This window comes from Diadema setosum, chromosome 2, assembly GCF_964275005.1.
Source record: "Diadema setosum chromosome 2, eeDiaSeto1, whole genome shotgun sequence".
Taxonomy (NCBI): Eukaryota; Metazoa; Echinodermata; class Echinoidea; order Diadematoida; family Diadematidae; genus Diadema; species Diadema setosum.
The window spans coordinates 14,840,622-14,867,829 of NC_092686.1; the positions used below are offsets into that span (position 1 = coordinate 14,840,622).

General features: G+C 38.7%; 1 protein-coding gene across 1 annotated transcript in view; it reads left to right on the forward strand.

Moving 5' to 3' along the window:
• Window positions 1-3,846: 3,846 nt before the first annotated feature.
• The window catches only part of LOC140242743 (nuclear protein MDM1-like), a 45,298-nt gene continuing 21,936 nt past the window's right edge, over window positions 3,847-27,208 (forward strand). Inside the window, exons 1-9 of the mRNA XM_072322504.1 lie at window positions 3,847-3,864; window positions 15,927-16,038; window positions 18,144-18,381; window positions 19,170-19,389; window positions 20,246-20,380; window positions 21,050-21,232; window positions 22,400-22,542; window positions 23,365-23,542; window positions 26,568-26,749. Coding sequence (XP_072178605.1) covers window positions 3,847-3,864; window positions 15,927-16,038; window positions 18,144-18,381; window positions 19,170-19,389; window positions 20,246-20,380; window positions 21,050-21,232; window positions 22,400-22,542; window positions 23,365-23,542; window positions 26,568-26,749 — 1,409 coding nt within the window. The remainder of the gene's footprint in view (window positions 3,865-15,926; window positions 16,039-18,143; window positions 18,382-19,169; window positions 19,390-20,245; window positions 20,381-21,049; window positions 21,233-22,399; window positions 22,543-23,364; window positions 23,543-26,567; window positions 26,750-27,208) is intronic.

Genomic DNA, 27,208 nt, shown 5'->3' on the forward strand with positions numbered 1-27,208 from the left:
AAATAAAAGAAATAAAAAGAAACAAATCCTGAAACGGCACGAGAAAATACCTGTTGTGTCCTTTTGTTATTGTTGTTGTTGTTGTCAGCTGGCTAAGTCTGATGTCCGAAAGTGATAAATAAACTGCTTTATGCCCCTTGCCCCTTACAGAATTCTTGGATCAGCCCCTGTGATTTTACGAAAGTGATGTTAGTATCAAAATAAACTATATCCATATTCAGATGAGATAAAATGTCATGGTCTCATGAGGCTACCAACGATTTATATAAATTGATTTTCACTGAATTGTTTCTTTCCCTAATGTAAGCATGAAATAAAACTTTGATACTTTGCATCAAATAATTGTATAGTGTATACTCGACGCAAGAATCATTTTATGTGTTTTTTTTCAACACTTTGTGCGGGGGGGGGGGGGGAGTTGGAGGGGGGTGCCCACATGAGAGAGATTTTTGCATTTTTGGACTTGAAATTCAAAGATCTGGTGCACCCCTTTTGATGAAATGTTCGACTCGAACATTGTTTCTATCATAGAAAGCAAGGACGATTTTTTTTTCCAGAGAAATGTGCAGGAAAAAGTGTTTGGAGGGTGACAGCCCCTTCCCACCGTCTACGTGGGAGATTTCGCATTTTCAGACAGGAAATTCAGAGATCTGGTGCACCCCTTCGATGAAAATTTGATTTTTGTTTCTGTCAAAAAAAAAGTAAGAGAAATATGTACTCAGGGAAATGTGGGCGGGGCTGATGTTGGAGGGGGGATACTCACACGAGAGATTTTTTTTTTTTCATTTTCAAACTGGAAATTCAAAAATCGCTTGCACCCCTGTGGTGAAATATTGGATTTTTTGTTTCTATCAAAAGAGCAAGGAAATATACACTAATATTCAGGAAAATGTGAGAGGAGAGGGTGTGGGTATCGCTCCCACACGAGATGTATAGATGTATGATGTATTGCTTGGGATACATATTGGTATCACAATTCATAGTTCCATGATATCGGAATTTTGAGTTTGCAGATTGATAATATGATAAATACATGACATTACGGGGTATAGCTTGTGTGCACACCAAATAAAAGGTAGTCTTTGGAAAATGCTGTATTTTCGATTATTTCTATTATATCTATTGTTCAATCCCTATATGTCATATAGAAAAAAAGGAAATAATAAGACTATTTTAGGGCAATCATGGCCATAATTTGCAACTGATTACTTCACATTTTGGTCCTTCGGTAAATATATTAGAGCCAGGAAAACCCCCACTTCGTCCATTATTTTATTTTTAACTGAAATTGGAGTAGAAAAAAACGCAAAATCTTATAGACTGGTAGACATGGTTGTCAGTTTACGGTTGCCATGGCAACCCAGCAATATTGGACATAGCTAAATTATGTATCAAAATTTTTGCAATAAAATTCTAGGAAAAGTCAGCAAATTTGGTTAAAATCGGGTAAAGGGTGTAAGGAGTGGCAAATGAAAATATTGGTAGGGGCACAATGTGCCCTAAAGCTGGTATCTCACTGAGCGGCGAACGTTTGCGAACGTAGCGAATTTGAGATTCGCCGACCTTTCTGACGAATGTTTGCGAAAAATCAAAGTTCGCTTCTGCCATTAGCGACAGTTAGCGACTTTTAGCGATGTTTAGCGACAATTAGCAACACTTTAGCGAATGTTTGCGAAAGTGTTTGCGAACACAGGTGGCGACTATTAGCGAATGTTAGCAAATGTTAGCGACAATTTTGCAAATGTTAGCGACAATTTTGCAAATGTTAGCGACAGTTTTGCAAATATTAGCAACTGTTTGCAAATCATTTGCGACAATTTTGCGAATGTTCTTGGACCTAGAAAAGTACCAGGCGATTGTGTATAGTAAGACCCATAAAACGACATAAAACCTTCCACTGAATTCAGATCTCTTGTGACAACCGTTCAAGATGGATTTCCAGGATATGGAAATAAATTTCTGCCAAGAAGAGGCTCAAGGTGTTGCTATCCTTGAAGAGCTGCTTTGTCAGGCTGCTGCTACAGCTATTCTCTCTAAAAAAGAAAGAGTGAAAATGTTCACTCTTGAAGAAGTGAATAACAGAAAAGAGTGAGTTTCAAGTGAAATTAGAGTGATTTTGGAGTGAAAATGTTCATTTTCCCCCATTTTTGAGTGACCTAAGGGATCACTCCAAGATTTTCGAGTGATCCCTGAGGTCACTCCAAAATGAGTGAAAATAGATATTTTCACTCAAAATTCACTCCAATTTCACTCAAAACTCACTCTTTTCTGTAATTCACTCCTTCAAGAGTGAACATTTTCACTCTTTCTTTTTTAGAGAGTTGTGCAGCATAAGAGAAATAAAATAAAGAAAAACAAGAAAGGAAGAAGAAAAGAAAGAGATTCAGAGAGTGCTTGTTGCAGAGGACAGACTTTAGTCAATATGAAAGGCTTTTGAAGCAATTACAATCATGATGGAGATGTCAAGAGCTTCAAGAACTTTCTTAGAGTGGAACCTTGTCTGTTTCAGAAGCTTTTATATAGGAACCATGTGGTTACTTGTTCGCAAGCAGTGGCGAATCATATAAAAATGTTAGCGACACCGTATTACGACCGTTTGCGAATTCTTACGAGTGTTTTGCGAATGTTTGCGAATGTTTGCAACCGTTAGCGAAAATACAAATTCGCAAAGGTTCGCAAACAAATTTTGAACATGTTCAAAATTTCTTTGCGACAAGAAAAACTGTTTGCGACAATAAAAACCGTTTGCGAACTTTCTTGCGAATGTTAACGAACCTTTTGCAACCGTTTACGAACCATGGCGAATTCCCAAATTCGCTACATTCGCAAACGTTCGCCGCTCAGTGAGATACCCTTGTTCATGTCAAATGGGGGGGGGGGGGGGGGCGTTTTTTTTTCTCTCTCTCTCTCTCTCTCTCGTGCGTAGGGCCTATTTGTAATTTGTAGATGTTCCCGAGTGGCGCGCGTCATGCAATTTTAATTGCATGATATATATTTTACATTTTCAACATCTGAACCATACCTCTGAGTCGATATTTCTATTTTAGAGCGAGTGAAGGGAGTGACCGGGCTTGAGAAAATTACTGGTAGGCTATGAATACAAATCCTAAAAGATAGAATACTGTTAAGCTTCGCATCGCTCTCACTGGCGCGGATGGCGGGAGTGCGAACGTCATGTAATATGCCGAAATTAATACAATAACATTTCTTCTTCTTCTTCTTCTTCCTCCTCCATCATGTTTGTACAGGCCACCCCCTCAGCAAACTGTCGGCTAGCGCCAGCCGTGTTGCCCTCAGCAAGAACTGGGCCCCGTTGCATAAAACTTACCATTAATTTCTAATGGTAACTGCCATAGAAATTAAGCATCACAGCCAATCGGCATCAAGGATTCTAAAAAGTTACCGCTAATTTGAGGACTTACCGCTAAAAAAAGAAAAAGAAAAGAAAAGGAGCGCTATAGTGTTTTATGCAACATTCAGGGCCCTGCTCCCCCACCCCCTTACCCAGCGATCCTGACCGACCCTAAACACACCCCTAATATTATTTTCTAGGGTCCTGTTTGGATTAGGATATTGTAAACCGTTGATTACGCATGCGCAATGATCTAGGACGCCAAACACAAACCGTAAATGCCCGATGCTCGCACGCAGAGAGGCTGGGGTCGAGGTGCTGCGATCTCGTTTTTTCAAAGTCGTAGATCAACTTGTTGCCTGGATCGGCTCCGCTTGCACCAGCTAGCTAGCCTGTGTGTGTGTGTCGGCAGATCGATTGTATGCTTTGTCTGCCAAACACTTTTTGAAGTCTGCAATTCCTCCCATAATATGGGTTTCTAGAAAGCTGTAACGATGCCTGTCAGAGCCAAGGTAAGAAACTGTACAATGATTTAGATTTTCCTGGGTTGGCATAAATCAGAACGACAAAACTCGCAAAAGACTCAGAGCAGCAGAGGGTATTCGTAGTTTGACGTGCGGCGGATGGATGGAATGTGTGTGTGATTTGCAATGCTGTGTATTGTGAAGCTAGAGTAGTAGATAATCGAGTTCCCCTTTTTCGAAGAGCTTTAAATTTTGGAATGCGACTCGCAAACAGCGTGGACATCTAACGTTATAGTAAGGTGTTTAGAGAGCCCTACCATAACACTATACTATAGCTTTGATCTAGTATAACGTGTTCTGTGTGCTTTGTGTCTTATTTTGCAGATTCGGATCCACGTCAGGGTCACGACACATAAATTTTTATGAGTATGAATGATGAGTCAGTTCAGTCAAATTTCAAACCAAAGCATGCAAATCATGTTTACTTTTACCTAGTTGGCCTAACAGTCATCGACCACTTTTGTAGAATCCATAGATCTAAGCAGTTAGACCCTACCTTAATTTTATCCTAACGTTAGAAAATATCCCTCCAACTGTTAACTCAGTTTCACCTTAATTTCATTTCACTCAAGGAAGAAAATATCGCAGATTCATATCACGGGAGTCTGATTGTTGACTTTAACCGTATGGGCGGAATTCTTGGCGACAGTTCTCTGGTGACATTTTTTACGGTGCGCCGGTGCAAACTCATTTTAATCAACCGCCTGTTCTCCATTGATAATGCAACTTGCAAGTAAATCTAGAACAGCCCAAAAGAATGGCAAAGACATGTTCATCAATCATTAACTATACACAGCCCAGTCGCTGTACATGGTACGTCGCGACAGGGCTGTACGCGCGCGACCACCAACCACTAGGAGAGCGACGTAATCGTATCACGATAGCTCTGACTTTTGATACTTACGTTCATTTTTGTCACCTCAAACCCATCGAGTATACTCTTCAATATTTACTCTACATCTGATGCTATCAGTATTCAAATACAAAATGAAACTTACCGAAATTGATCATCATATCCAGCATGTCCACACCGTACACAATCTTTCACGCCAGGCCAAGTTTAGATATCGGGTGGTCATGTGATGTGAATGCCCTTTCAAAAGGTCGCGCTGTCGACCGTGCTGTTACACTCAAGCAGCGTACGCACGGTTACTAGTATACAGCTATAAACTGTACTGGGCTTGGCGGCGGCTGGCGTCTGGTCGGGCGACGAGCATTGAGCTCCATACCACGGTTATTGTGTAGCAGACGCCAAGGTTTGTTCGACACTTTCAACGCACACGCGCTCGCTCTGGAGCACATCCGGTCACGCATGCGCATAAGTCAAGGCGCCATTTTGAATCCTGCAACGACGAAGCCCGACGGTCAGGAATTGCGCCAGAAAGTGTAATTTTATTTGTTCCACGGACTTATCGCAAGTGGTCTCCATGGACCCAGTGTGACGGACTATTCTTCTGTAATAGAAACATGCATTTAACGTGAGTAAAGTATTCTGTTTAAAGGAGAAAAGTATACATTTTCCTAAGTTTTGTAGTTGTGTTGAGGTTCCTCACTTCGAGGCTGCATGCCGCGCACGTCAGACGCTGTTTTCGCATAGCGTAACAGCGTCTGGTCGGGCTAATCAATCATGTGCATTACTCAGCAAAAGGGATTTTCTTCAATTCCTTTTCCTCTTGTTTCCTCAGGTTATTTACCTGTTTCCTCCTGATCCTGGACCTCATTTCTCTTGATTTGTAATATAGGGTTTGAATATTGTAGCATATTAATATTACACCCCGTCCCACGCATACTTTTGATTTAACATATGATGTGAGAAAGCCACTGCATGAGGGTGGTTGATCTAGAAATACGTTGGTAGGTGGTCGATGAGAAGAGTCGAGGCACCAGTTTGCTGCAGTGGTCCAGTTTGCGGCACCCCTAGGAATATCTAACCGTATCTTCAAAAGTAGAAGGGTATTTTTTTTTTTTCTAAATTGTTTTATTTGAAGAGCAACTGACCTGAAGAGCTTTCTTTTGATACCAGAATCATGAAATACTGTACGAGCTGAAATTTTCGCGGTGGTTTTATTTTCGCGAATTTCGCGAATCGCCTTTGAACCGCGAAAATAAAAACACGCGAAAATAACAACGCGCAAATAAGTAAGTTCAGTTAGACCCTCGCAACCGCGAAATTAACAACACGCGAAAATGTCCTCCAAGTAGCAATTCGCGAAAATTTCAGCTCGTACAGTAACTGGGATGATGGCCTTCATAATTCTAATTTATTTAACCGTCTGTGTCACGCTGTTTTTAAAAAAGTATGACTTTCCTAACAAAACGTTAAGATTTTGTTCTGTTGCTAGGCAATCACCATCATCCCTTGTTTTTTACAAAATCTTATAGATGAAAAGAGGCCTGGCATGGTAAGGATTCCTCATGTAACTGTATTAAATATTCTAAAATTTATTTTCTTTGTCAGTTTTGAGGATTACAGCAGTGACCAAAATGTCCGGTTTGCGGTACCCCTATGGGATTTACACACATAGCGCTATTTTACGTGTCAAAATGGGTGGAAATTGATGAAATACATGCAATCTTGAAAAACTATGAAGTTGTGAAGGATCAAGACAATGAATCCAAATAAAGTGTTCTAACAAGCTGAAAACTAGTTGGACCATCAAAAAATATTTGGTTTTTGCAAAATTTTTAATGTTTGAAGAAATCAGGGGACATTTTTGTGTGGGGTGCTGCAAACTGGACTCCCCTGCCACAAACCGAGTCCTCTTGGTGGTTGCAAATTTTCTGCATAGAATTGATTATTATGACTAGGGTAATTGTCCACCATACAAAATTGTGATGCAGTGTCAAGAGGCCTTTGGTACCTCTTCCAATGAAAAAAAAAAAAATTTGATTTCTGTTGCCTGTTTTACCAGAATACTACTAGATACCCTTGAAAAGGTCTTAACCTGCCGCATACTGGGTCTGCTACTCTAGTAGACTTAACTATACACAGCCCGACCAGATGCCATGTGAAGCACACTTCTGCATGTCTATGTGTTTTAACAGGTTACAGAAGAGAGCCGTAAATATATGAAATTAAAAAAAAAGAAGAAGAATGATTAACAAAAAAAAACCTCTTCTGGACAGACAGATTTTTTAACTTTTGTCCAGCGACAGGGCTGTGTTCTATAGTTTAATTAGCAAATGTATACTGTAAGCTTACTTTCCTTTTACTTTTCCAGAGTAATGGTGTACATGTAGGTCAGGGCCTGTTCATCGATCAGCATTGTCATTGTATCCTCAGCTGCTCTTGATTCAATTTTAGCCTTGGCTAATCTCATTCAGATATAAAACTTAAAAGTTATATTCTAAAAATCTATGGGACATAATACACATGGCAGGGAGGGATGAAAACTGTGTGAGACCAAGGACTTAATGTGGTAGTTATACTTGTAGTCAAATACACAGATTTTTTTTTCCAATGCTCGTCCAACTTACAACCTTTTGTATTCTTGGACAAGTTCACCTTCATAGACATGTGGTTTGAGTGAATGCAGCAATATTAGTAGAACACATCAGTGAGAGTTTGAGGAAAATCGGACAATCCGTTCAAAAGTTATGAATTTTTAAAGTTTCTGTACAGTCAGGGCTTTATGAGAAGATTACTATAGCTGGTGATGTCACCGTGTGTACAACGATATAAAGAAAGAATAAAGAAAATTCAACATATTTTCACTTTTCTCGCATTACAAAAGAATACCCGACTTCTCTCTTTCAGAAGGCAGGGGGAATAATATTACCCTTAACATTATACATCAGTAACAAGTTGAAGAAATGTGCACTTTATTCACAAAGTAAAGTTTTGTGAAATTCTCATTTTATTTTCCTTATATCGTTGTACGCATGTGACATCATATACTGTAGTAGTCTTCTCATCCAGCAATGACTGTGCAGACACTTTAAACATTCAAAACTTTTGAACGGATTGTCCGATTTTCCCCAAACTTTCACTGATGTGTTCTGCTAATATTGTTGCGTTCACTCAATCCACATGTATATGAAGGTGGACTTGTCCTTTAAGGTGCCTATTCTAAAAAGGCATTCACAGAGCACGCTGAGACCACATTTTCTGGAAGAGTATAACAATGTCAATACACCCGACAGTGGCCTGTATTTATAGTGAAGAAGAATAAGAAGAATTCCACATATCGATCACTCTGTTGGCAAAGAATAAGATAAAAAGTGATAATAATAAATACTTTTTTTCAACTATCATACTCAATCCAAATAGCCCTGTATCTGTTTGTAGCTAGGCATATTATAACAGATCTAGGTTGAGGACTGACTACTGCTACAGAAGTAGAGGTATCTCGAGCATTTGGTCGACAAGATAGTAGTCCTGACCAACAGTAACAGTCCAGGAAACCTGCTCATGAGGGAGGCTCCTGCTCATGTAACTATACACAGGCCAGTTGCTGTACGTAAGTACGTAACGATTCGCACAGCGTACTAACAACGTCTGGTCGCGCTACTGCTCATGAGGATCCCTCCTCATGATCATCGCGGCCATGCTCATGAGGCCCTCTGGGCGAGATGCTCTTGAGGTCCCCTGTTCACTTATCATCCATTCCACATCTGACATACAATGTATAAATTGTCACAAGTTCACACAGTGATTTTTTGTTACACATACATGTCCACTCTTCCATGATGGAAAAGAAGAAAAAAATTCTGTCTACGCTTTTTGACAAAAATCGAGTTTTAATCAACCAATGTGCAGCGACCCACCAAAACACGGCCACTATGGTTTGCTCAATGCAGGGATGCCACACATATTGGCCTGATCCGACTCAAAACTTTTGGTGCTTTTTTTGTGTGGCTCACACCTTACACACACGAATCAGCCCCATGAAACTGAAGTCTGACATCATTTTACAAAAATAAAATCAGAACTAACCTGATCTTGTGCATATATTCCAAATTACATTCCACACTGTCAGAGTAGTTGGGTACTCCTACTCAGCAGAGTAATCACTTTGAAGGTGTTACAGGTTTTATTTCTTAGACCCCGTTTACAGTGCGGGGCTGGGCCGAGCCGCAGCCGCGGGCCGAGCCTCGCACTGTAAACGGAGTCTTAAGGAATTCCACCATCCACCAGCCTTTGGGTGCCTTTTGTGCAAGCGTCCCGTGGCATCCAGCGCATTCCACATAATGCATAATAAATGCTGAACTAGTGAACTACATTTTGTAGCTTTTTAGAAGTCCTGAGTTCAAATGTCGTCTTGTACATCAACTGTCAACACTTACATATCAAAAGTTAGTTTGTGTAGCAGTGATGTAAAAATGCGTAGCAGATTGCAACGTGATACCAGGAAAATCCCACTGAACATTGTGATCAGCATTACTCTACAATCCAAATGCCAAGAAATTTTGTGATTATTTTAGAATTATTGTGATGATGTGAGAAATAGTGTGATAATGCACCCAGCGGGGTGTGTATAAACGCTGGATCAAAAAATCTCAAGATTTTTTGTCCCGTCATTAAAAACATGCACGATTGAACAGCGCATGAGCACAAGGGCAAAGGTCACCATTTCGGTAGATTTAGGGCATGTGCACTGTGATCAATAAATCATCACAAACTGCAATTAGCGGGATATTTCTGTCTGTCTGAACTGGTGCCAAGAATCTCGAGATTTGGATTGCGATCATTATCCCACTATTCTGTCTGTCTGTGCGAATGCAACTAATGAAACTGACTTCAACCAGGGAGGTGATTGTTGAATGTCTTGTCTGACCTTGTCCTGTCACCAGAGCATGAGTGAATTTGTCAACATGCAGTTCATAGTGGGCAAAAACAGCAGAGATTCTTCAGAAATTGCCTTTTCTTTTTTTTCCCCCTTTTTTTTTGGGCCAAAATACTTTTCTTTTGTCACTGTAGTTTTAAAGAAAGAGTGAGTAGAGATTTACTGTACCCTGAACATCTATTTAGGCATTATACAGTCGACATATGAGATAGTATTTTGGGAATATGATACTGCATTAGCACTTTTTTTAGGATTTCTTTGAAGTCTATCCCCCAACAATACAGGATCTATCGAACTTGATTTAGCCATGACTTACATGTATAAACAATCAAGTAGATAATATATGATGTCTGTCTAGCAATCAGGTTGTTTATTCGAGTCACACCTCAGTATGTATGCCCATGATTTTTGTCTTGGCTACTACTAAAAACAGAATAAGGACAATTTGTTTATCACATTTTGCAATAAAAAAAAATGATGCAAGAAACACTAATTTTAAGTAACGTCTTCATTGTCATCACTTTTATACATGTGTTATAAGCTACAATGTAGCTAGAGCTCTACATTGTGTGGTGAACAGTACCCATTATAGTTGAACTGCAGTAATTCAATCTGCTTGTATATAATATGTATATTGGGTTTCAGTGCCCTTTAAATCAGAGGTACTGTATGTTGTAGTTCTGGTTCAGATTGGGATTCTGATTTCAACTTTTACAAGATGATTAATACTTCTTTTATGAAATATTAAAGAGCATACAATTCTAAGAGGAATTCAAAGTTAACATGACAAAAATCCATTTTGAAATGGCTGAGATATCCAGAAACGTGGTGTCCTGATAAAAGGTGGGTTCCATTTTTTTATCAGGACCACTTCATTTTCCTTTGTTTTGTTTTGTTTTGTGTGTGTTTTTTTTTTAATATCTCGGCCATTTCAGATTGGATCTTCATCAAATAAACTTCGAATTCCTCCTAGAATTGTACACACATGTATGCTCTTTAATAATTCATTAAGTGGTTTCTAATCATCTTGTAAAATGTTGAAAATGGAATCCCCATTTCTACAAAAACTATACATCCCTTTAATGCTGATTTTCATTGTGTATTTTGCCATCTCCCCCTCCTCCTTTCTGAAAATTGTTCAGTCAAGTACATGTATTGTTTCAAGTGTCTAGAACTCAAAAGTAGCTGCAAAAGTGGGATGCATTCTGCAGAATGGTTGACCATTTGTGTACAGAGAGACCTTCCTAGCTAGCTACATGCATTCACATGCAATATGTATGAGGATGTCCCATACGTAACGGAACTAACGCATTTGTCCCATACATAACATTATTTAATTGCCTAATAAAAATATTTCTTTTACTATTTTTTCTTCTTTCTATGGTAATTAACTTCTTTGAACAATAAATTAGAACTTTCCAGAAGGGCACTCAAATAACTTTAGAAATTTCAGAAAAAAAAAAACCCTTAAAAAAATGACCTCAATTTGTTATGTATGGGACATCTCATGATAGGACACGAGCTAATTTGCATAATTATTTGCATAATCCCTACATATGTAAATTTTAATACTAAGTTCAACTATTTGAGGAACTTCTTATGTCCACATATATTTTAATCAAATATAATTTGCTTTCCTTTGAATAAATATGAATTTTTGTAAATGTCCCATACGTAACGCTGTATTTCACATTTATACAAATGAAGCCCTTGAAATTTGCATAAATTTACATAATATCATTTTTCCTCCATGGAAATCAAAATTTCAACTCATAAGCTTCAAAATGATACCGAACATGTCAATATTGAGCAAAGATGAAATTTTGCCTTCTGAGGGGACCTTATCTTGGACTTGCCCTGAAGTTGTACAACCCAGTGCTAGTCAGTGGTGCCAAGGTCTCTGTACAATGGAGAATGACATTTACTGTAGATGCTGATGTACTCGTTAGCAATTCTTCAGAAGAACCCTGATTTTTCTGTAGGTCTAGGCATTGCTCTCAAATGCTCACAGATCCAACTGTTTATACAGTGTATGTCACATACTTTGTAGTTTTGCAATTTGGGACTTGAAACTAATGTAAGACAATATACATGTAGGCAGTGGTTGAATCACAAAGGAATTGCAACAATGGAAAAAGAAACAGTATACACTTTTGTAAGTACGACATGTACCTGTAGTGTGTATCATCCATTTCCTTGAGAAAACTTAAAGGACAAGTTCACCTTCATTAACATAAGGATTGAGAGAATGCAGCAATACTAGTAGAACACATCGTTGAAAGTTTGAGGAAAATTGGACAATCCGTTCAAAAGTTATGAATTTTTGAAGTTTTTGTGCAGTCACCGCTGGATGAGAAAGCTACTGTACTGCAGTGTGTGATGTCACATGCGTACAACAATAAATATAAGGAAAATATAAAGAGAATTTCACAAAATTTCATCTTTTTAAAAAAGTACACATTCCCTTGACTCGTTACTGACATATATGTTATGGGTATTATTATTCCCATTGCCTTTAGAAAGAGGCAAGTCAAGTGCTCTTTTATTATGCGAAAAAAGTGAAAATATGTTGAATTTTCTTTACATTTTCTTTATACTGTTGTACTCATTTCACATCACGAGCCTTAGTAGTCTCCTCATCCAGCGGTTCCAACACAAAAGTTTTAAAAATTTGTAACTTTTGCATCAATTGTCCAATTTTCCTCAAACTTTCACTGACGTGTTCTACAACACTTTGCTGCATTCCCTCAACCCTTATGTTATTGAAGGTGAACTTGTCCTTTAAATTGCTTTCCCACTTTGGAGACAATACGTGTACATAACCTTGTGTTACAGGAGGCAAGGAATTTTTAAATTCATGAATGCCAGCTGATAACTAAATTTGCCAAAATTAATTCAAAGGGATGGTATACACGTAGTATTGGCTGAACTGAGAATTGTTTAGCTTTTAACTTTTTGCAAGATACTTAGAAACTGCTTTATGAAATGTTAAAAAGCATACAATTCCAACAGGAATTCAAAATTTATTTGATGAAAATCGGTTTTGAAAAGGCTTGGATATCCAAAAACAAAGTAAAACAAAGCAATCCTAATAAAATGTGGGTCCCACCCTTTATTAGGATAGCTTCGTTTTGGATATCTCATCCATTTCAAAACTGATTTTCATCAAATAAACTTTGAATTCCTCTTAGAACAACTCTTTCATATTTTACAAGAGGTTTCTCATTATCTCAAAAAAATCAATATCAAAAACATTGGTAACTTCAAGCCCCATCAAACCTAGCCTTTTGTCAAGGCCCTCTCGCTGTATGGTAAAGAGAGCCCAGCTGAGTGGGGTTGCGCGAGGGCCTTTTGAGATCTGCTTCGCATCCTTTTGTTAGCCCTTTGAATTACCGACTTTTGCTCCCCGATTTTGGGAGCAAAAGTCGACGACCAATCAGCATGTCTGTCTGCTCGAACCCGATTTGAATAGAGCGAATGCACGCCGCAGACCTCACAGAACTCTATACACACAGAGTGTGTAGAGTTCTCTGGCAGACCTCCGCGGGCGGTCAGTGATGCATGCGAACAGGCATGACAACACCGAGGCTGAGGATGCGGGGAGCGCGCCACTCCATTGGTTGACCGGAACCCGTTAAAATGAGTATTCAGAAGGGTTCACGTTCATGAATAATAATGTGTAAAGCAGATCTCAAAAGGCCCTCGCGCTGGCGCGCTCGGCTGGGCTCGCTTTGCTCGCCCATTACAGCGAGAGGGCCTTGACAAAAGGCTACATCAAACCCGAAACTGTACCCTCCCTTTAACACATTGAATTATACCGTGTGTATGATATTTCACACTTGTTCATAGCAACTTTCTTAAAAACAAGGAATGGTGCTGAAACCCCCTTTAGAATTGTATACATTCATCAACAGAGTGTCAGTTGTACATACAAGTACATACAAGTGTATATGTAAATGAAAAGAATAACATGCAAGTGTACACGTCAGCATGCATCCATGCCAAAAATAGTCCCACTGATGGCAGGATAAGTAATTGTAATGTTGTTGAACTCTACAATCCGTGGATCTTTATAGGCAGTTTTATGTATATGAGAGAACATGAGCAAACAGAATTGATGTGTACTAAGGTAAAAGTCTAGCTTATCTTTTAGCCTGACAGACTCTTTCGTAGATCTAACACTTGAAGTCTGAGGGGAGCTCTCATGGCATGTTTGTTTTATCAACATAGAATTTAGATGATGCTGAGTATGCTAGTCTTATGTTCTGGCATTTTACAATCATTCATGCTTATCTGCATGGCTGGGAAGCATGTACAATGTACACGTATAAATACCACACGGTATAGATATTGAACATAGTTTGCATACGTATAAATACATGCATGCATCCCTCATACTACCAACCCCACCCCAAATTATGGCATACGTGATACCCATTCCTTATCTTTTTGTATGGCATTTGTGTACAATATTCCATGCAAAGTTGTACTGGAACTTGCAGATTACTGTATACGCCATATATTTCGCGAGTCTAAATTTTCGCGAATCGGAAACTCCCGACAATTTCGCGAGTGGTTAAATTCGCGATCGTGAAGTCCTGTACTGAACGGAGAAGTGTACATGCGTACGTCACATTCACATAGGGGTCAGAGTCAATATTTTCGCGTGTCTTTAATTTCGCAAATAGCACCTGACGCGCAAAATTCACGAAAATAGAAACCTCGCGAAATATTCGCTGTATACAGTATGCAGTCATTGTGTGTCCTTGATAGCACATACATGTGTACATTGTATTGCAAATTCACCCAGATAATGTACCGGTAATTGTACTTGTAGCACAAGATACTGGGAAATCATACATATTTTACAGTATACCTGAAAGTGCTTTAGCTTTGTGATATTTACACTAGTTGAAGTACTGTACTCTGGAATTCCCCAGAACCATTACGAAAGTGTTATAATGTACAGCACTTAAAGGCATAATTTACCATTTGCAGATGAAACAAACACCCAGCATTAGTGCTTTGAAATAGTTCTAAAATGTGAGTAAGGGATAGAAACAAAATCTAGAAATTTGAACCAGTATAATCGATGTTTAGTATTGTTAGATAAAATGTGAACAATAGTTATAATAAAAATATTTTCAGACTAAACCATCTATGGTTACAGTTTAATGAGAAAAATAGTGATATCTCCTTATATTTTAGGCTTTATTTCAAAAAATTTATATGGTAAGATGTTTTGTGATACAACAGACCCACACATAATGCATAAAATGTGATATCTTGAACATCTTTTAAATCACTGCTCCTCAAGGTAAATAGGACCTTTAAAGTTGTTTTATAGATCAGTTCCCATATGTAGTTGATGGATCGTGCAAGACAAACGAGTACTGGTATCAAATTTCAAGTTGGCTTGCCATCATCATCATCATCAATGGCCTCATATTCACATACATGGGTACAATGTGCATTCTTGATATCCTCATAAGTGTGAATCTAACTTTTGATATAATGACAGTACAAACTGTGTATTTCAGATTACAGGGAGTTGAAGTCGCGGGTGTCATTTCTAAATATATAATATCTGTGAATTTGCTCCTTTCATAAAATAGTTGAAATGTGCAATATCCTGGCATGATAAAAGGAGGAAAATTAATACACATGTACCATGTCCCCTGCTGTCAACATGAGATAAGGAATAAGAGTACAAACTTGCATCTTATTCTTATTGTAATAAGTGCACTGACAGTGAGCATTCTATGTACAAGTTAAAGGAGACTTCTGAATGGTTTTCAGACTTTTACATTTGAATAACTATAAATTTGTTTTATATACTGAGTACAAAGTGTCAAAATTTATAGCGATCGGGAAGGAATAAGAGTGTTTTCAAAATTTATAAAAGATCACAATGAACAAGGATGATGACATGGCAGGCTTGAATGGGGTGCTTGAGGAAGCAGAACAAAAGATGAAAGCATGCACAAATTCTATACAGTCAAACTTGTTAAGCAAGCAGTATCATAATGGATTACACTGCTGCATTTCTGAAGTATGTGAGCCTCCTATATCATCATCCTTCTTCAGTGTGATTCATTTGGGATTTTTCTGAGTATTGGTTTGTCTACTTAAGGACCACAATAAATTCCACATATCTATACATGGAGCTGTCGATTTTTATACTACATGATATGAAGTTATGAAAATTGTTTGTACTTCCTCTTAAACTACATAACATTGCCATCACATTTGTATTACCTACAGCATTCAGAGTATCATAAAAAGTTCCGGTGGAATGACTCCATCAAGTCCTCATCATTCACTCCAACCAAGGAGCAGCAGGCCCCCAAAGCTGGGCTCTCGTCTGTGGACTTTGGTAAGTACTGTACTTCCATCATTCACATGAGCTTGAAGCCAGTTAAAATAGTTTCTATACAACTGATGGACCAGTTTGTCCACTATATACAGATCAACATCAACCAGAAAATCTGTGTCATTATCATACACTACATGACTGTGCTGAACCTGCTATCATTCTCTAGACCTGGATTTTACATACAATGTGCATACACATACATGTACACATGTGTGTACAGTGTTTCCTTGCCTACATTTCAACCCTCTTTGTCATGCCCGTGTCACCTATTCCTGATCACTGAAAGTATACTGACTCTGCCCATTCAAAGCCAATTGTTTCATGCAACCCCAAAGCAAGGAAGCATTGTATGACTTGGTTGGGACTCTTCTAAACCTTCATACCATTTATACACATCAAAGCAAAATATTGTCTTCAGTGTTACAAAACTCAAAGCTTTGCTCATTCAGTAATCTTTTACCTTGCTCGAAGTGGCACACTTACACTGTACATGATGTGTAATATGCTATATCTGTTCATAGGATTGTGAAAGAAAAAGAAAGTTTGACCATGAACCTAATATGTGACCCGGTACAACAAAATGGTCCTAAAGTCGTGCACGGTCGAAGCCGTGAAAATCGAGTTTGAAGTTAGAGCATCAAAATTGGTCAAAACTTACGATTTTCTGAATTTGACATATTATTAGAGTCTGACATGTTTTCTATCATCTGTCGAAATTTTGAAGCAAAATGATGAAAGGAAAGACCAAAAAATAGCGTTTTTCTGGGCCATGTTTTTTTGGCGTTTCAACGAAGCAGAAACTGGTTCGAACATTTGGATTGAGCGCCACACATAGGCTCAGCCCCTAACAACGACCAGAGTGATCTCATTGGTCAGTTTGCTGCTTGCCGCTAACCAAAGCGTGAAGCTCGCACACTGCCCAGTCGACTGGTGCGTGCGGGCGGGTTGCGCTATGCCTGAGCATTTCGGAGGTTGCTACAGCTTAACTTCTATTGTCCGGAGGTGAATACTGACTTGCGTGTCTCTTGATTGCGATTGCGTCGCAAGGAGAACTTTTAGGGCGCTTTTCTCGAAACAGTGATTTCCTAGACGTCTTGACATGCTCTCTTTTAAACATCGATATCTCCGCAGCCGATTATTTTTATAAGACGTGTTATATATCAATTTAAAGCAAAAAGATTAGGGAATTGTGTCATGCAATTTTCAAATAATCGACCTCGCCCGACTTTAGGATCATTTTGTTGTAGCGGGTCACATATACATGGACTGTTCACTGCAGTCTTTCTTTGATGTGATGATCGTCGCCGACACCTGATTATGTGCATCTTAATGAGTAAATTCAGGTGTCTGGACAATAACGATTGTGTGATCATGTATCGTCACTAACAAAAGAATATTTTCCCTCATTTCAGTCTTGTTTCGCTGATGTGCCTTTTTCAGACGGAAACGTCTTTAAATAAATACAGATGATGAGGAGCAGCAAACCTGAGATCATGACAAATTTTGTGTCAAAAGATTGGTAATTGCTGATTCGCACATTTTCGCACACGCATAAGACCTTGCCTAATGGCAAGATATACCTGTTCTCTACCATTACCGTCCCTTTTTGCTCTCGTATAAGCTGCGGAAAAGTGAAATATTGAGATCACAAAATGACAATCATTCTGCCATAATGTTAGCTTTCTTTTAAAAACCGCCTGCTTCTCCCAAGCTAGATTGTTTGAGGTATGATTTCCTAACATACACAACTGCACATTCACTTTACTTGATTTTTGTGAGTTATTTTCTTCTGCGCATATAGTTTTAGATTTCTCGAATCCCCGCCTTGTTCTTTTCCCGGCTTGCTGGCGGTGACGATCATGGGATCAAAGCAGTGAAGCATGCTAAAAATGTCTTTGTGGCGCTTTTGAGATGTACGGGTGCATGAATTAATTAACGATACGATGAATGTCCATGTGTATTAGGTCCATGGTTTGACAAACATATTTTGACATGATTTCCTTAGTGTTTGACTTCATTTTTTTCCAGAGGATGAGCAGAGTTCAGTGACGTTTGTCTTTTATTGTCTTCTTTCTTTATTAAAAAAAAAAAAAATGTCTTTTCAGCGGAGTCCTATGCTATAACCAGGGAGCCAGCCCTGCAGAGACGCAGAAAGCCCATCCCCGTTGACAACAAGATGACGTATACGACAAAGCAGTATATGGCAGCCATAGAATCTGATGCATCTCTTGAGAGCGATGATATTGGGAAGCCAAGCAGAAAGCCAGGGACGTCCCTCGCCAAAACCTACGTGAAAAGAGACAGCAGCGTCTCGAAACGAGATAGCGGCACTACGAAAAGCAGGTTAGATTAAGCCACACATGAATGATATTATATCATTCAAAAGCACAAAAATAAAATTTCAGAATTATTTTGTTCTTTTTCTGTGTACTGCTTCTTTATTATGTGTGAATTGAGGTGTCTCCCTCTCTCAGAAATTGTGGTGTGTAAATAGTATGGTTGGGTGCTCAAGTAATTTCAGTCCCAGCTCTATTGCCTGCATAGTCTGATACCAAGGAAGAACATATCCACTGATTTGATCATTTGATGCAGTAATGCATATATACCTAAGTGATTTAGGGCATTAAAATAAACAAGTCTTTCATGCAGAAACAGGTGAGTGTTACTACAGTGTTTCATAGCTGTTAGTTGAACTTGTCTCAAAGATATAGTGGTAGGTTCAGTTAAGTGGAGGAGGGGAAGGAGACAAAATTAAGGGGAAAAAACAAAATTTACCTGAGTCGGTGGTTATACATGTTAGTAGCTGTTTGTACAACGCGTGTCATTCTATGTGAGTGCTTATGTGTGTTAGATCAAAATAGATATAGTGATAAGGTGCAGTGTGCACCATGTGCATTTTAGATAGTTGATAGCTTTTCTGTTAATTTTTGTCTATGATTAAACGGTTGACTTCTTTGAGGTTCACTGAACATGTGTACACCATACTGTAGTTAGATGTAACACAATCATGAATTGGCAGAAAGTCCTTTCAATATCATACGAGTCCTGACTACAGCATGTGGAGTTCAACAGATTTTCTTTCATTTTAGGTATTTTTTTTTACGTGTTTCATTTTTGTCATAACCACTCAGAGAGGCCACAGAGAAGGAAGTGAAGACCCAGAAGAATAATGCCATAGCAGCCAAAACTCGCGTCATCAGTAATGCCAGGGCACCGCCCCCTCCAGCCACAAAGAGAAAGGACCCGCCCACGCCTGTGAAAACAGCCAAGGGCCCTGTGACTACAAAGACAGAAAGGCCTAGCAAGGCAGGTGGTGATGCTCATAAAGCCAATGGCAAGGCACCACCAGAGGTGAATGGGATTTTTTTTTTCTTTGAATGGCAAACACCATTTGTTCATGCTGCTGGATTTCAATTTCAATTTATTAACAATAGGTGATGTAGGGCACGTGTCTTTCAGGACAATCTTATTCTACTTTGGGTTTGCAACAGGATGCCACATTAGATTTATTGACAAAGTTATTCCATTAGAATGATATCTGTATGTTTTGAATTTTATTTATTATTATTTTTTTAGGGGGGGGGGGGGTAGAGAGGTGGTTTTACTCACAATAGCTTATTTCCTGGGTATTTTTTCCATCTTAGCATAAGAAGTATTATTATAAGATTAATATAGTGCTACCTGACATCAGGACTCAAGTCAAGCATATGCACTGGCAGCATTAAGAAAAGAATTGCATACATGTTTCTAGAATCATACAATGGATGATTTTACAGTGTGGAAATTTTCACATTGGTTCTCAATGCAACAAGATCTGGGAAGGACTAACAGACAGACAGACAACCCAAAACACTGTGGCTCAAATTCACGAAGATGGTTCAGATTTACAATTTGTAGTCCATGGACTAAAATAAGCATGAAATAGGCGTACCTTATACATGCGCTGTCAATACATGTTTGTTAGTGAATGTCTGTCGGTGTACACGCACTGTCATGGGTATTTATGCAGGACATTTTGCATAAACCATGGTCAAGATTTAAACCACCTTTGTGAATTTGTCCCTTTGCCTCCAGAACCCTTCGGGTAGAGGCTTAAAAAACAAACATGTGTAAATGTGGTTTTTTTTTCACGTGGTCATAAAAATTCTCTTGTCTTGAAAGTGAGATTTACCAAAACTTTGTCTTTCTCCTTTTCGTGTGATTGAAGACCGATGAGGCCCTGCAGTATAGGGCTGGCATAAGGGCCCGACCAGGGGGACCAAGGTACTCATCTGAGTACCAGAGGCAGTTTGCATGGAAGCAGCCATCAGCCAAAGAATCCCCGCTCATGGCTGCCGAACAGGTTAGTCTCAGGCCAAGGAGCAAATGCCTGTGTTCTTTATTATGTACATGTAGCAAAATAATTAATGACATACAGTATTCCACGTTACCCATTTTATCAAGTGTTAACAGACAGACAGTTTCATGAGCTTGTTTGCAAGTTCATGTATGTTTGCTCAAAAAAGCAAAACAGAGCAGTGCAAAACAAAACTAAAATGCTGTGAGATGATTTTGTTTACATGTGAATGTTTCTTTAATACTGCAGAGACTGTAAGAAGAACGGTAACTGTAACAGCTCAGAACAGAAGGGCTGCTATATCACAACTTCATTGGTTAAAGAAGATGATTAGGCAGATTTTTGTGCATTGATTTTTCCATTCATTAAAACAAAATAATCAGAACTATAAGTTAGATGAAGGTAAAATACCTAGTAAAACTTTTAGAACCTTTAAAGGCTCGATGCGTACTGAGCAGAGATTGAATGTGCTGAGAATGGGTATGTAAACACAGAATATCTATTGTTTTGTTACAGACACCTTTAATGTTACCATGCCTTAATCTCAATGTGTCATGAATTCTTTTATGAACACAAAGTAAGTGATGGCTGGTGGGATTATGCATTTCTTCAGTCGTCAGATTATGTTTAAAACTGGCATCAGTAAGATCAAATTTGTTGTTTTTATCTTGGCAGATGGTTCATAACTCCAATGCCAACTTGGCTCCCTATGTCCCTGACAAGATTCCACGGCACAGCGAGTACCAGCGGCAGTTCAAGCAGCAGCAGCAGCAGCAGCCGGGGCATTCGTCTGTCCAAGACCAGCTGATGCAAAATGCCCAGCAGGAAATCAAGGCCAAATACAGAGTCAAAACAAAGGTGTGTGTATGTGATGTACGACTCAGTAACAGCCCATGGTATATCAAATTTCAGAGCCATCAGTCCTTTCGTGTCTCTGCACTCGAATCTGCCCAAAGCTGTATGTTTGGAGTTTGTCAGTCAGTTGATCTGTCTCCACATCTCTATATCAGTTTAACAAAATGGTCAATCAGATTTTAAGAAACTTGAATTCAAGATAACGTAAGATCAGGGAATAATTGTCTTACTCAAATTTGATTAGCAATTTCAGCTGATGAACAATATTTCAAATGGTATACTGTACACTTCTATGGAAGAAAACTAACACAAGTTAGTTTGTGTAGCAGTGGTGTAAAAATGCATAGTAAATTGTGATGTGATACCAGGAAAATTATTCCCAGAAGATGGAGTTACCCTTTTATCAGTCAACATCAAAGGTCAACAGCTCAGTCAGAAATTTAGTTTTTATGCAAAACCTTTGTGCAGAAATTCTTGATATAGCCCAGATTATTATGTCCATAGATTCAGAATGCATGTTGATTGTAATCAATGGAAATATTGATTACAATCAAACTTTTTAATTAGTTGAATTGCATATAGATATAAGGCACATTATTGAAATATTAGATTGGATTCTGAATGAATGAAGAAAGATCAGTATCAGAGGGTGCAATCTGAGTGATGCATTTTGACTGTTCATTCAAGAGCACGATGCTATCCATTTTTGTGAAGTATCGCAGGACAATTGACCTTAATGGTCAGACATTTGGCAGTAAATCTGATAAAATCATTTATAGTCGTAGACAGCACCCTAACCATATAAAAGTGACAAAAACTTCAAATAGTCCCTTTGATTTGTAACATTCTTGTTTGTATTCAAATGTACCAGCAATGATTTCAGAGTAGTGTCTTGATCATTCATGACATTATGTACCCTTGTCACGTTTTTAATAAGTTTAGATATCTAACTGACTTAGAGTATGATTTATGTCGAGTTATAACAGCATGCTGTCATTATCAAAATAGATAATCAAATTGATCATGATCTTGCAGTATCTCTCGATTTACATGTATTTGCATGTAATATTAAAAGGTAGGCAAGATTGGTGACTACTTTTGATTTGTAGTGCAAGAAATGAAAACATGGTCATTTGATTTGTTTATTTTTGTTTTTGTTTTATATTGCAGAATAAGAAAAGTAAGAGAGTAGGAATAACCCCAGACAGAATGCCCCCAGCTGGTGTGGTGTCCGTCATATCCCATGATGACCCAAGGCTCCTGAAACAGTCCCAGAATCCTCAAAGACCATTCTTTCCACATGCAACGACCAGGTCAGTAGCGCTCTCTGAATGCATACTTGCCAACTAGTAAGATTTTATCAGATTCAGTAAGATTTTTTACGTTAATAATAGCAAAATAAGATTTTCTGTCAGAGAAATCAGATTTTAAAAAAATATTTAGATATACCTTTCATGTGTATTTTCTGAAGATTTGACCGAAAGTAAGATTTTTAACTTCAGTTTGCATATAAAATAAGATTTTTGCAATCCACAAGTAAGATATTTCGTCTTGAAATGTTGGCAGGTATGTGAATGTCGTACCAGCATCATTTCCTTGCATCTCAGCATTGCTTCTCAGACAGGATTAGTTGAAAGGTGTAAAGGGTTCCAAAAATGATGTGAAAAATTGATTTTAAGAAAAGAAAATATATCACAAAATCACTCTTACATGTGTGTAGGGCACTGTTTCTCAAAATGATCAATATTGATTCAAATCAGCTGCCGTGGAACTTCTCTGGTTCCATTGGTAACTACTCTGTTACCATGGTGATATACCAGATGTGAGTATTGAGGTGCGTACTTCAGATTCTGCCATGTATGTCTACCAGTACATCACATGCACATTATTGCTGTATTTCCGTGGGATACCATAGCTGTACTATGTCGTATGTCATCATTACATTGTTGACATTCCAGTCATTTTGATACTTGCATCACCAGTACCAATGCTGCGATATTTGTACTGTGTACAACTGTACAAGAACCTCGAAAAAGTTGTAAACTTGCTCTGAATATATCCTGTGTGTATTTATTAGAATATCGATGAATTGGCAAAGTGTTTATGAGTTCTGGCTATGTTTTAAATATGTGCAGGAAGTGGAGGACTGAATACAAGTCAAACTTCAAGACTCCACAGCTGTTCAGCTACGAGAATGGGGTATGGAAAGGAGCGGACCCCCCACATGTCCAGCCCAGGGATGACGCATCGGATACAGGCAAGCCGCTACAGAGGTCAAAGTCTGTTGGAGACATACCATCGTGGTTTGCAGAGGTGAGGAACAATCATGGTATATTCTTAGCTTTTCTACAAGGTTTTACGTGTACTTTCCTTTGACCACTCCTAATCAAATGTGTCAGTGGTGATCTGTACATTATAACAAGTTGTGGAACTTTGAAATGAGGGCCTTTTGAGATCAGCAAATGTGAATCATTCAGAAGCCTGGAATAAGATTAAGATAGCACACTACTTCTGCCAAATAATTCATTTAGTCAGGTAAACCAATGAAATTGCAAGTAAGATTTGCCCAGTTACATTTGCCATCAGTGCAGAAAGTATTATACATAAGCCTCTTCAAATGGAGCTTTGTTGATTGGTTGTAATTTTTACCACCAAACACTTGTAGCGAAATCCAGTAATTCAAATGTGTAAGTCAAATATTCAAACAAGTCTCCATTGGTCCTTGGGCTTACCTCTCTTTGGTGGCTTGACTCATCTAACGTAACAGCCCTTGCTCACTTTCCTTCTAATTACTGCAGTGAGAGGGCCTTTGATAAAGACTAGAATCCACTAAGCTCAGAAACAGTACTCATCCAAGTACTAGAATCTGATTAACTTGACTCAGATTTATGTGACTCGATCTTGACTGAGATTAATCCAGGAGTTTTTACTTGATCGAGACATTATATTTCTTTACCAGTGAATGATGTGATATAGTCCTTTTTAGAAGTAGTTGACTTCAAAAGAATGTTTATGTAGTGCATCAGTTTCCTCTCCCATGAGTGCATGGCTAGCGTTGTATCACTTGGCACTGGACTAATTGTGTCGTTAGCCAAGTAACTAAGAACTAAAAGTTGACAATCTACATTTTAATGATGCCAAATGTTTGGATTTTCCTTTTTCATCAAGTTAACCGTTTAGGTACCAGACATCAGACAGCAATGTGACATTTGATTGTGAATTAATCAAATTGATCATGAGAAGACTTGTTTTGTTGTCAATACTTCTGCACTTGAGTATCAAGTAAACCTTCTTTAGGGGGCAGGGACTGTGCCACTGGCATTTTGCTCGCGTTCAGAACGGGGTACTTTGATTATTTTACTTTACCCATCAACGTAATATGTTGATGGGTAAATTGATTTCAGAGTTGAACATCAATAGTTTGTGTACATTATAAACTGGGGGAAGCCATAAAATCATGCAAATATGTCTCTGATACATCAAATCAAGAAATACATGTGAATTATCTCTGTCTCTTTTGCATGGTATATGTGACCGTGCATCACAAAACGAACAAAAAGTCGCATGCAGTGAATTTGTGTGAGGACTCAAAGAAGGTGAAATGGGTCAACCGAGTCAATATTGAGTTTTTCATATTTTCTGAAAGAGCAAATCTTCTTCTACATTATGTTAAAGTTTGGGATCATAAAACAAACAGGAAACTGCGTTTTTAGCAGTTTTTCTCAAACACTTTATTGTAGAACAGTGTGATCAGATGTTTCTAACAGAGTTCACTTTTCATTTCTTAAAAATCCTGTACACACTCTTCACTTTCAACTCAAATAACTTTTGACAGGATAATGCTACTGCTTTGAAAGTTGTCATTGATCATGGACAAAATGTGTTAATAAAGTATGTCTAATTTAAGCCTAATCTGATAATCCCTTCATTGTTATCACTCCAGTGGTTAACACCCTGTTTTTGTCCCCGCCGAACGAGTTCGAGCAGGGGACTATGAAACGGGCTCCGTACGTGTGTGTGTCCGTGCGTCCGTGCGTCCGTCTGTCCGTCCGTGCGTCCGTCCGTGTGTGCGTCCGTGTGTGATCAAAATGTTCAATTTGCTACTTCTCTGTCATTTATGACCCAATTTTGATTCTGTTTGCTTTATATGATAACACTACATGGGAGCTTTAAAACTTCTACACAGAATTTCAGTTGTGACCTTTGACCTTGATTTTTGACCTATATTGTACATTTTGCTACAAAATGCTACTCCTTCGCCATTTCTAACCCGATTTCGATTCCGTTTGCTTTATATGATGGCACTAGTTGAGGGCTTCAAAACTTCTACACAGAATTTTGACCTTTGACTTCTTTGACCTTTGACCTTGATTTTTGACCTATATTTTGCATTTTGCTACAAAATGCTACTCCTTCGCCATTTCTAACCCGATTTTGATTCCGTTTGCTTTATGTGATAGCACTAGGTGAGGGCTTCAAAACTTCTACACAGAATTTTGACCTTTGTCTTCTTTGACCTTTGACCTTGATTTTTGACCTATATTGTACATTGGCTACAAAATGCTACTCCTTCGCCATTTCTGACCCAATTTCGATTCCATTTGCTTTATGTGATGGCACTAGGTGAGGGCTTCAAAACTTCTACACAGAATTTTGACCTTTGACTTCTTTGACCTTTGACCTTGATTTTTTACCTGTATTGCACATTTTGTTACAAAATGCTACTTCCGGCGGGGACATATATTACGCACCGCGTAATTTCTACTTTTCCTTGTTGGTAGTGATTTCTAACACACATTTCCCATAGACACTTGCCCAAGTATAATTAGGACTCGTCCTCAATGGGTTAAAGGCAAGAGGCAATAGCAGGTGCTTCAGTTTATTGGTTTGATCACCATTCCCTGCTGATGCCTAATAGTCGTGTTATATGTGTGTGTACCTTTTCCCATTTCAAAATGGCAAACTTTCTTCCCCCAGGGGAAAAAAAAAACCCACAAAAAACAAAATAAAAAACAGGGTAGTCCCACATGCCTCAAAGGCTCGGTTTCCAGTCATTAAAAACAATAACAAACCCCCCCCCCCCCCAAAAAAAAAAAAAACAAACAAACAAACAAACAAACAAACAAACAAACAAACAAAAAAAGTATAAAAACCCATTGAAATGGTCTAGAAATCAAGACTAAACCCTTCTGGCAACACACATTCATCATGAATAAGCAGTATTGGAACAGACGACTGGATGAGAAAAGAGGTAGATATATATATAATATTATGTAGAAAAAAGAAAACAATTCACTTGGAACCTCCCCGCCCTTCCCCATACCTTCTCCCACCCCAGGTTATGGAGCTCCGTGAGAGGGCCAAGGAATACCAGAAACGGTCCCGTGGCACCCACTTCTCCAGGGAGCATCTGGCCCAGCTCATAGCGGCGCAGGCCAAGTTGTGGGAGGAAACGGGCAAGGGTCAGCAGAGCGCGTCCAGCTCAGTGTCCGGTCGGACATCAGGATCTGAGAAGAAAGAGTGAGTTTTACGAGGATAGTCAAAATCTGGGAAATGATATGTGTAGCCTATGTCAATCTGTTTGATTTCTCATAGTGCCAACACAATCACATATACCTAGTAGCGTAAACTTTTTAGTGCCAGTCAAACTCTTCAAGAGAGCTTTGCCGTTGTTGCCAAAGCACTGCCAGGTACCCATATTTGAAACAAGGACAAGAGGAACAGAGTGAGTCAATCACTCTCTTCAAGGATGTATTAATGGGACTGGAATCAAACTTATGTTCTCCTTTTTTCTCCCCCCTTTTTTATGCCTCCGCAACAAAGTGGCCGGAGGCATTATGTTTTTGGGTCGTCCGTCCGTCCGTCTGTCCGTCCGTCCGTACATCTGTCCGTCCCGTTTTGTTTTTGTCGATATCTCAAGAACCGTGTGGTGGTTTTACATCAAACTTGGTATGAGGGTATATCCTTGGGGAATAATAC